Below are 11,946 nucleotides of genomic sequence, written 5' to 3' on the forward strand. Positions count from 1 at the left end.
CCCAATTTTTTTTTTTTTTTTTTTTTTTTTTTTTTAATCAGCTGTCTACAGTGAATGCAAGGTTATGGAAAAAAATAATAAAAGAAATACAGGTTTACCACCATTCCTCTTGCTTATCTCATAAAGTAGCCATTACAATTGAACATTATTGTAAGGTTCTCCTCCTGCTGTTTGTGATAGCTTTAAAAGAAAATTCTCTATATCTTATCATTTAAATCTCCTTTTTATGTCAGTTTGCCTACAACAAAGGCAGGAGAGTAATTGTAATCAAATGCACATTATTAGGTGCGAATTTCAGCTCATAATAAATAAATAATAATAATAAAGCTTGAGGGGAAAAAACCCAGTTTACCACATGGTTTTCTAGATGCTAACCATGCATTTTAATGTTAACAGGAAGAGCAGAGAGCTCTCCTGATCTTAAGCGACACTAAAACCAGGGGCTCCAGCACGCCACAGCCGAACGCCTCGTAGAATGCAACATGAAAAGCTGCAGATTATCTGTATTTAGATGCACTGGTTTGATTTAACATCAGCTTGCTTGAATTAACATTCTGTGACAAGCTCTCCCTTGCAAACCTTTAGAAGCAAACTGTTTCTTTGTCTACAGTTTTAAGCTTGGCTACAGCCTCTGATAGATTCTGCACTGTTTCTCACATACTGGTTTTTGGACAAAGTCGAATCATCATCTGTGAAGGACTAACTACCCAAAGGGTATAAACCCAATTGCTAGTGGTTTATCCAGCTTTGACACTTCTCAGTGTGATTCTTACTGCCTTTTGTAAAACAAGCAGGCAAGGGAAAAGCTCCAGAGACTTTCTTCTATTCATTTCTGTAATAGTTTTCTTGCCACGGGAGGCTTAAGAAGATTTGTACTGCCTGCTTTCTTTTCATTAGCAGTGAGTGCAATGCTGTTGGGTAAGTTAATGTGTGACACTATAAAAAGAAAAGCACAAGAAATTGAAAAAAAGGTGTAGTTTCTCATTAATCCATTTTTAATGTTCTTTTTCTTGATTTATTCTGTATGGGGTGCAGAGAAAAATAAAGTAACGTGTAACAATTGAGATATTTTCAGTTGTTCCCAGCCAGACAGAGAATTAGAATCTAGCTGTAGTCTGTTTCTTGAATGCAATGCTATGCTTCACTGGGTTTTGGCAGCAGCATGTTAAAATTCTTGTTATTAGACTGACAAAGAAACCTGATTGAATTTTCAACACAATCATATTTCCTGTCATGAAATGTAATAATATTTAATGATTTCTTTGTATTTCTGTATGCAAGCAAATGCATCAATCTTTGACCCTTACTTTGACCGCTATATTGTATTAACCTTCTATACTTAAATTGCGATTAAATGATTTACTTTGTATTTCGTTCTGTATGAAAGCTGAGCATGTTTGCTGAGAAAACCCCAGAGTTTGGCAAATGGATTTATACTTTCCTTAGTACAATAGCGATTTGCATCAGATTTAAATCTGACTCTGTATAGAAGCACTTCAAAATTCAGTTTTGTGTGTTGTGACAGTTAATGTGTAAATCTATGTTATGTATCCACATGATAGCCTTTAAACAAAGTTAATACCATACCATCATTATTATTATCATTCTTCCAAAAGCTCTGGGTTCATAAAATTTGCTTTGAACAATGCAGAATAGGTAATGAATATAAATTAGCCTTGGAGAATAATCCTTTTAGAGGGTAAGTAATACAGTTTAAAATTTGTGTCTGATGGATTGACAGATAATAGCTCATGCAGGACATATATGTGTTAAGAAGAGTGAACGTGATGATAAATGTTAATAGTCATTAAAGGATTATTGGATGCTACATCTCTGAACTTTTTAATCATGCTGCTCAGCAGCAGCAAATGTAATCTTCTTTAATATTTTTGTTATCTGGTGTATTATGCATGTTTGTTGTCTTTTGCTTTTTTACCCCAACACACACTTAAACTTCTTTTCTGGGGTATAAGGACTACAGTAATGACTTCATAAAAATACTGGTCACTCAGATTAAACAATTCTGTAGGAATTATCTTTCTTTTTTTTTTTTTTTAAAGAGTGTAAGCACAACAACTGTTCCTTGCCTGGTAGATCAGTAGTTCAAGATTTATAAAGCAATTCTTAGTGAAATGCATGTGAAAAGTGTGGGGTTTTTTTAAATGCCAAGTTTTATTGTTTTTTTCCAGACAGTTACTAGTATACTCTTTGACATTTTGAAGTATTCAAGCAGAGATAACTGTTGATAGATGTAACTCAGCACTATTTCATATTTATAGAAATCACATTACCTCCAGCCACACTTGTCAGCAACTCTGCTCTTTTGATTCCCGGTTGCCCAAGAACTGTAGCTTGAAGCATTCTCAGTATGTGATATCATTAATCAAGAAAGCAATTATACTCTGTTTTATTTTTATTTGCATGCACATGACTACAAATTACCAGTCACAGTTATTCAGCCCTCAGAAAACTACAGTCACTGCTTGGTGGTTTACATGTATTCTATTTGTGTCATTTTAATAAGAGAAACATGATTCACCGGAAGCTTGCATAGATCATAGCCTAAAAATCACCCTTACTCATAAGAAGGTGTATAGGGAAGTAAAGCTTATTTCTTAGAGAAGCATTTGACTCTCAGATAGAATTTATTATAATTTTGTAAGATACAGTTCTTTATTTTTTTTGTCCAGAAGGTGTGCCTTTTCCCATAGGTGACCTTACTGGTGTTTCTTGTTAGCTACAGTAGCTCAGTAATGATTTGGAAAAGAGAGCTTCTTGCCAAATCTGAAAGTCTGCTAGGTCATAGTGCAGGGGCAGTTACAGTTTGCTGAACAAATTCTATCAGATACCTCCAAGATCTTGTTCCCTGGCATAATAATCAGAACATCTCTGGATAGCACATGTGAGCAAACATACACAGAAGCAACACATAAACGTATTTTTAGAAATTTATTATGATTAATCTGTTGCCCTCTTTATGAAAGTGCATTAGGGCTGTCGCAGCTATTGACTTTCTTTTTCCACTTACTTGTATTGTGTGCATTGATCTATCTTCATTAAAAGTTTTATCCCGTGGTAAGCAGCTTGCATCACTCAAGTCAATATCACCTTTTAGCACCTGAATAGAGTCAATTTATCACTGTATTATCTTTATGCAATACTCCAACTGCAGTGTGGGAGGCAGAGGAAGAAGGCTACACTGATCCAAGGTTGAAGTTTTGGAGCCATATCCTGTTGAAGTGGGCAGTGACATAGAGATGCTTACACTTCAGAAGAATTCAGCATAATTCTCATTAACTCCTCCTTCCTCTACTTTTCAAATATTTTGGAAAGCATTTAACTTAAAAAATGCAATGTAGTACCTTGAGCATGCCATTTGTAAACTAATAAATATGCTAGGTGTATCTCTGCTGCTGCAAGCAATTATGTGGGCTTTTCTTCATTCCTTTTAAAGGTCCTTGCTGCAAACAGTTTTTATGAGACATAATTATAGAAAAAAAAATCTTTTCCATAGCCTTTCAGCAGAATATAACCTCTAATAATTTTTTCTAGAGACTATTTTTAACAGTCTCCTAGGACTCTGATCAGCGTTCTTTATTCAGTCAAACTCCCATTGAGTTCAATAAGCATTTTCATGATTAAAAGAGCCAGTAAGGAATGTTGAATACAGTTAGCTTATTCAAATGCAAGCAAAACTTTTAGGTTATATTTTCATAGGGGAATTAACAATCTAGTTATTACACACAGAAGTAGTCTGAGCTCTCATGTGGTATCTGGGTGCCAAAAAGATGGCATCTACTATTTTAAAGCTATTTGTAATTTTGACAGTGTGGCTTCAGGCTACATTGCACTGAATAAACCCTTAATTTTACATAACAAATAATGAAATATTGCTGCTTCACTGCCTCTCTTGAAATGATTAAAAGAGATTAACTTTGTTTAACATTGATCTGAATTAATTCCTGATGCTATACCTGCTATTGAATCCTACTGTCGATGTTTGATGTGTATGGGATTTTTCTGCTCCTTATAACATATTCCTCATTATAGCACAACAAACTAAGAGCTAGTTATCTTGTCATATGATATGACACCTTTTAAGGGAAAGAATGATCAAGAAAATGGCAAGTAGCTTGGGAAAGAGTTCCTAATATTCCTTGTGTTAATCGGGTGACTTCCAAGGGGACAGGGAGTCTGGATAGTTAGAGGGCCACAGAAACTCCCAGAGAGGGAATGAGGAATCCTGCATGTACTGTTGTATATCTCAAGAGAAAAGGCTGAAGAGTTTTGAACAAGGATGGAGAAGTATGGGAGACTGAAGGAGACTTTGTGACCTGGGAAGTTTGCCTGAATTCTGGCAGACATTGAAGATGGGTTGTAGTGTCCATTAATAAAAAGGAAAACGCTATAAGGTTGTAGCCCAAAGGACAAGGTGATATATGAGGAAGGCTTCCCAGACATATAAAATAGGTCTCCCAGAGGTAAGAGCAGGCTCAAAAAGGAGCTGGAGTGGAGCTAGGAATCCAAATACATTGGAGGAGAAGGAGTTTGGGTCCACTTTGTAAAATCCCTAAGATGATGTTGTGTACTGGGATTTGAAAATTCCTTAGTAAGCCACAGCATCAGCTGAAGGCACAGAATGCATCTGCAGGTCTATCTGTGCCACTAGGAAACATTACAGAGTAGAAAGATGCAGGTGGATTCCAGTTCTTTCTGTTCTCCAGACTAACCAGAAGTGGCCCATCTTTAGTCTGAGAGTGATGTGCCTATATTAGTGTGTGCTGTCACCAACTAACTTTTTTATGTCATGCCATGACAAATTGGTTAGACAAGTTCTAGACTGGAGCTCTTTGGATACCAGCCAGATTGGAGAAAAAGCAGCAGGGTAGATCTTCCCTACATTATCCAGGACATCCTCAGAGCACACACTTGTGCACTGTGGTGTTTCTTTGAAACAACTGCAGACAGAACTGTTTAGATTGCTAAGTACACAAGAGAAGCGTACTCTATTAGTGCTTTCAAAGGAAGTTGGATAAGCTTTTTTAATACAAGTGTATAGGTAAATTCTTTTTATGTAGAGAAGATGCTATCAGATAAAAGTGGGATGTTCAATTTCATATCAACACTCATCTATTGTAGGATAAATCTTATTTGTCTATTAAAGCACAGACTTTAAATTTTCATCTACAATATGAGCATGTTCAGATTTCAAACTTAGTTCTATCAAGAATTGTCTGCCCATCTATTGGATACTCTTGCAAAAGCTGCCTTTCTTGATTTGTGTAAAATTGATTAGGGAATTTTATTGTAAGGAAGAGAAGATGATAAATGGTGATCAGATGACTACTATTTTAATAAGGAGATGATGTGGGTTGCTGAAAGCTAGTTAGATAGGATGCTGAGGAGGAATGTTGGTTAAGCGTAAGGTGTATTTGTATTGTTCAAAAACATAAAATTTACTAGGTTAGGAAAACTTGAAAATCTCAGTTTTTAATGCATGTGATAGGATTTGTTTCTCATTGCCTTTGGAGCTGTCAAATATATGAATGGAATTTGCTGTATAAAGATAAGTTTCATTGAGGAATAATTTTCTACACTGTATGAGTGATGTAGTGGAAGCCTCTATGATTAAAGGAATTATATTTGTGATGCTTGTTGAGTTGTACAGTATTAGATTGAAAAGAAATATGTTCTTTTTGATGTATCAATTTACTTTGGGGTATTCTGCCCTGTTGTGATGAGAAGAGAATGCTGCAAAAAGTTAAATTACTCCAACATATTATTGGGATGCTAACTTCATCTTTTGAGAATAGTAAAACTCCTTTTTTATGAAACTTCAGCTCTTCCAAATAATGGCATAATCAGCTTTTGATCTGCACTGAGGCTTCTGTTTTGGAGATCCTACTGGCCTGCTCCTAGCAGTAGTTTAAGAAGAAGAATGTTTATTGCTTTTATGAACAGGCCTATGCTTTCCACAATTTATTTTGAAGTCCAGCTGGAGACTTCTCTTTCTGTTTCTCTATCCTTTTTTGATGATTCCTCAAACATTTATTCTCCAGCCAGTTGCTGCTGTCTTCTTTTCCTTTCTCTAGAGCTGCATTTAAGAGCAGTTGCTGTTCCACATTCTCCTCCTGTACTGCCATGTGCTGTGGATAGCATAAATAACTTACAGACCTAGTTTATAGATTTAACGTTTGAGATCAGGCATTTCTCATATTTGTTCTACCACATGACAAAAACGGTGTAAATAAAAATGGGAATGAAAAGGATTAATATGTGGTTCAAAAAAAGGAAACGCTAACCAGCACCAAAATCAAAACTGGAATGTCTGTCTCTCATGAATGAGTCCTTTACATGAGACAAAAAGATGATATATATGTGTGCATATGTATCTCATGTAAAGTATATATATAGCTCATATGTTTTAGATAAATACTAAACAAGAACAGTTGCTGGCTAAGAGTAACTGTTCTCACATTGATAAAGTTCCATAGAGAACTTTTCTCTGTAGAAAACCAGTACAGTTATGTCTGACAGGTCTTGATAGTTGGTTTCATGAGAAAGGTTGAGAACTTTAATTCAAAGCAATACTATGTTAAGCTGCATTACAGCTCTAACTGCATTCCCAAATCAACAGACTCTTCTCTCACAGGCTTACTTGAAAGATTTTAGCAAGGTGTTTATCTGTGATAAGTCTTTATTGCTTCTGATATGGGAGGTCCTTGGTGACCATCTAGAGAATCATTTGTCCTATTCAAGCATCTTGCACAACTGCTCTGTTGAACTCAGCAGATTTATATCGTTCATGCTTGATAAGTGGTTCATTGATCAGTTTTCTTTATATGAACGGAGAATGCAGTAGAATAGTATAATCTATGCTACTTTTACTTATGCTGACTGAGAGTAGCGCAGCATAATGCACCTATTCTTTTTGTGAAGTTTCCAGAGGCTATCTCCCTGAAGGGGTACATATTATGGTCCATTTGGCATGCTCTGTATATCTGTTGATACTCAAAGCGATATCCTTTTTATCGAAGTCCATCTTTCATGCTGTTATGTAGAGTTTTATTTTATGGTTTTTATAAAGCAAGGAACTGGAATGGTATCCATTAACAGAAAAGTCACTTCAGTCTCCCTGTCATTAGACTGACTTGGTTCAGCACCTCTGGGATGAAACAGCTGTATAAATCTTTAACCTCTGTAGAAGCACCCTTTAAATCAATAAGAATAAATGAAAAAGGATTAATGTGCTGTGATCACTTGAGAATGCTTCTGTTCATGAGGTTGGCAAGTGTCTACGACCAGTCAAGTGGTTAACAAACATTTGTGGCAATTCATGTCTTTACTATACATTTACTTGGTTTTAACTAGTCTGTCTTCATTGACTTTTCAACATAAAAAGAATAAATGTTTCACCTGCTCCATGAGGTAGCACAAATTTGTTGTATTTTGGTGGGTTGGCCTTTTAAAAAGCCAGGTAGCTGTACCTGATCTGAAAAAGTATATAAAGTATGGGCAGATGATCAAAATTACTAGCATTCCTGTGGTTGGCTTAGTCACTGCTGAGCTTTAGTAAATTATGTGCATGTTCTTATGTAAACTGTACACTAAAATCTAGCTTGTTAAATAACATTTATAAATTTGGTCAAGGACGAAAGAGGATTTTTTTGTATGCTTCCCATAGAGCAAAATAGGTATGTAATAATTGGATCTGGATTCTAGGTCAGCACTGAGGAATTGAATCCTCTTAACAGTTTCTTTCTTGGCTTTAAACACTAACCTATGCTGGGAAAGAATCACGTGATTACTATCAAAGTATTTTACTGCCCAAGATTCTTGGGGCTACAGAGGGTAGGGCTGATATGTTGAAGGGAAGGCTGTTACCGTCTCACAGTTCTGAGACAGATAAAGCTCAAAAATATCTTGTAGCTGTAACAAAGGAAAACAGGAATTTCTTTGCATGTTCTGATATTTTTTCTAAATTTTACCTTGAAGAATAAAACAGTGTCCTTAAAAAATTTTGCGAGAACTTTGTCTGGGAGGAGAGGAGGGTGACCTTTTTATATGAGCAAGTCGTAGCTCTCTGGGGCTGGAAATGGCTGCTGTAGAATCTACTCCAAAGAAAACTAAGACAGCAGCTAGCTTGCCATCAGGACAGGTTTCTGGCCCGGTTATCACCCTTTGCTGAATCTGTTTTTATTAGCTGTTAGGTATATTAATTAGCATCCGTTTATTCTTTAATCAAGCCATTTTCTTCTTGATAGATCAAAAGTATTTTTACTACATAGACATCTTGTTATAGTCTCCTAGCAACAGAAACTTTTCATAAGCTGACATTTGCTGTCTCAAGAGTTCTGTGTCCAAATTACTTTGAATAGCCTTAATTTTCCACAGAGTTTCTAAAATTTAATCAATCTCATCTTTTGTTAGTTTGATTGTCTAACAAAGGCATCTGATTAAGTTATTTCCTGAGCCTTGGTTACAGTATCATCCCAAATGTATTTCAGATAATGGCACAAAAAAAAATCTCAACCCATTCTGCCTACATCCTGAATGGATATGTCACTAAGATATTTTTTTTCTCAAGCATCCTTGGAATCAGTGATCTCGAAGAGAACTTCTGCGGTTAAAAGAATAACTGACACAGAGCCTATGGAGTTACTGCTAGTCAAAGCCATTGATCATTGTTAACAAAATTTGTACTGGATGGTCTCACTGCCTGACATTTGGAAGTGGCAATGGAAGGAAAGTTGAAATGTCTGTTTGCAAACTTCTTAATACTTTCTGTGGTCATAAGGATGCTCTGCTTCACATCTAAATAGACAAATTCAGAGGGAAGATTTGGGAGCAGAAAAGAAAAGTCACAAAGTCTTTGTTTATGCAAAACCAATGCGTATCAGTGGAGAATGGCAATAATTACTTATCCAGATGATAAATGGGGAGACCTTTGGATATATTACATCAAGTGGTCCACTGAATACTCTGTAGACTTATTGCCAGCTTTGCTGCTCTGAGACTGGCCCCCACTTATCTGCCTGGAATTAGAGGCAGACCTGAAATTGTTGGTGTCAACATTAATGTGTATGTTGCAAGTACACATACAGTATATACAACAGAGTTGCTGTACACCCTAAGGTCCTAGTCGTGTGCTGTGGTCATGTCCAAACCTGACTGTCATGCAGTAGCCAAATCAAGCATTAGGTTTTCAAGGCTACCTGATGTTTGGAAATTCTGGAAAAATGTGTATTTTCAAAATATTCTAGGATCAGTGTTTCAGGAAAAAAAGAGCTTGAGTATAGGAAAACTGCGATGCATGCTAGCCCTTGGGCAGAACATCCTCATGTTGATCTCCAAGTTCACCTCAATTCATTGTAATCAATAGAGACATTGAAAGGCTGAACTGGTACTTACGTTTCTGATATTTCTGTCTGACCTTGGTCTGACTAATGGTCCTTATGCAGTTGTAAACCTTCAATTATTTCTACAAGATTTCTGTTGTGCTTCTGGAACTGCCTGTGTGTTACTAAGGAGTATGTACTCCCAAAGTGCAGATCCATTAGTTCTTGTCTATCACTTTGTACACATATATAAACAAGAATGTAATGTGGCACTGGATACAGAGGGGGTTGTATATCTGCAGGTAGGTCCATAGGTTTTCATACCTTTTGATTACCATGGTGTAGACAGAAGTGATTTTTTTTTCCCGTCCCCTGTTAAATTTCTAGCTCCCCAACAAACAACAAATGATTTGATTCTTGGCTCTTGACAATTTTATCAGAAAGCAGTCGCTGACAGTGAGCTATGTGTTTCCTGCTCATGGATTTGTAAAAACCATACAGGTATTTTCAGAATAGGATGGGGATGTAATGCGTGGATTAATATGACAGTGTTGGGTGTTTTCTAGACATTCTACCTGCTTGATCTGAGGTTTTTCATTATTTTTTATCCAAGTGCCATACAGTCTACTGCTTCCCAGGGATTCTGACACTACTTTGAGACTGCCTAATCCTGGTTATAAACTATGCAGCTTGGTTTATTGTATTTTAAGACATACTGCAATTACAGTAACAGTCTGTTTCTGAGTTATATATGTTGCATAAATACCACTTTTTATATATGAAAATGCATGATGTTCTATATGCAATCTGGTTGTGGTAATACTGTGTGGCTTTTTGAATGAAAATGTTTTGAAGTAAATTGGGAGCCAACTATCTGTGCAGATGGAAACTGTGGGGTGAGTTGGTTATGGGAGACTCAACAGTTTCTAGCTTGGGGAAACTCCTCACCATCTGTGCACTGGGTCACTATGGAAGCATGAAGAGGAATAAGTAATGTTATAAGAAGCCAGATGCATTACCAGTACTAACATTGTAGATGGTCTTGATGCTTGTTTTGTGGAACAATTTAATTTTAAAAAATTTAAATTTACTGATTGTAAGAGATTTCTATTTTGGCATCCCTTGACTGCCACTCATTGTCAGAACAGGCGTTTAGGAAACATCAAGCTTTAAATTTTATTTTTGGCTTAATGTGCTTTAAATCACATAACGTTTCTTTTATTTCTGCCTTTTTAAGGATTGATACTTTTTGCTAGTATCTGTATGGGATAGGGTTAGAATCACATAGGGAGTAAGTGCAGTTATTGACATGTGGGAAAGCTGCACATTTTATGTGTGCTGCTTAAGTCCTGCATTTTATAACCCTCTTGGAAAACAAGGAGTAGAAATGGGCTGCTGCAGACCTTATTTCTCTGTGGGAGAAAGTGTCAAGAAGGATAGGAAAATTAGTGAAATTTTCACTCCTGTAGAGATCAGAAGCTCCAAGTTCTTGGCACATTCTTCTGTAGTTTAGAAATTCTGTGATGCTGTAACCAGAAAGCCCTGCTTAATAAATAAGTGTTTAATAAGGAGATGGCTACTACTGATGAAAGTAGATGAAGTATTACAGCAGATTGATCCGTGAACCAACTTCCTCAGGCTTGCTCCTTGCTCACAGGCTTTCATGTTTCTGCCTGCAGCACCTCATCTCTCAAAAGTCCCTTTATCTGACCAAATGACTACTTTAGTTCTAATTTCTTCTGAGGTAATAGCCTTAGGTTCTATCCCCACATTTACCTAGGTCCTCTTAGGACACTGGATCCACGATAGCTGTTTCTAATATGAACCGTAGACTTACAGATCATGCCTATAGTACTTAAGAGAGTACTCCATGCTTCTGAGGTCAAATTCCTTGCCTGTCCTGACTGTGGTGCCTTTAGATTATGTGGCCATGACCACGATGTCCTCAAGACATTCCTAGGCATTGTCAGACTTTTGCTTGACATATGCATCTTTAAAAATCCCTTGGCATAAGCAGGGTACTCAGTACTCATATACAACACTTGCCCTGGAAAGGGCAACGTTTGCTGCCAAAGCAAGATCCAGAGTCTTCCTTATTCTGAGGGTAGAGAGTCACACCACTGAATGAACTAGTATGTTATAGCACTTGTAGTGTTGTTGTGTATGTTCAGTTTTCAGAGGCCCCATAATATAGCCTCTTGAACTCTTCCTCTGGCTTTACTGGCCAAAACTACACCTGCTTAGCTGCTATTAACATATTCCAGTCACTGTGCCTTACCTTTACCTGCACTACACATCTAGATAAACCCAACAGCATTTTGCCATTTGACAGGTGGTGTAAAAAAAAAAAGCAACTTTGCTTGCCTCTCTCTCTAGGCAGTAGAAACAAACTTACTGACTTGTCTTTTTTGCAAAGATTAGTAATAAATTTATTGAAAGATAATCTTTCTCTTGGAAATGAACCCCTGACAAACTTATCTGGTGAACTTACCCATCAGTTCCTGAAATATATAGTTATCTCTTTGTGCCTGACTTCTGTTGCTGCTATAATACCTTATTTCCTTTTGAAGCCAGAGAAAAAAAAAAAAAAAAACAAAATTTTGGCTCT

The 11,946-nt window shown here is 36.6% G+C and overlaps 1 protein-coding gene across 4 annotated transcripts in view; it reads left to right on the forward strand.

Annotated features, from left to right (window-relative positions):
* The window catches only part of ZNF385D (zinc finger protein 385D), a 415,254-nt gene that overhangs the window by 160,241 nt on the left and 243,067 nt on the right, over nt 1-11,946 (forward strand). The window contains exon 1 of one of the 4 annotated variants that reach the window (XM_014937866.1): nt 838-918. The exons of the other annotated variants lie outside the window; for them this stretch is intronic. Coding sequence (XP_014793352.1) covers nt 909-918 — 10 coding nt within the window. The 5' untranslated portion in view covers nt 838-908. Of the gene's footprint in view, nt 1-837; nt 919-11,946 lie in introns of those variants that run through there. 4 annotated transcript variants of the gene reach the window in all.

The sequence above is a fragment of the Calidris pugnax genome, unplaced genomic scaffold, assembly GCF_001431845.1.
Source record: "Calidris pugnax isolate Ruff unplaced genomic scaffold, ASM143184v1 scaffold11, whole genome shotgun sequence".
Lineage (NCBI taxonomy): Eukaryota > Metazoa > Chordata > Aves > Charadriiformes > Scolopacidae > Calidris > Calidris pugnax.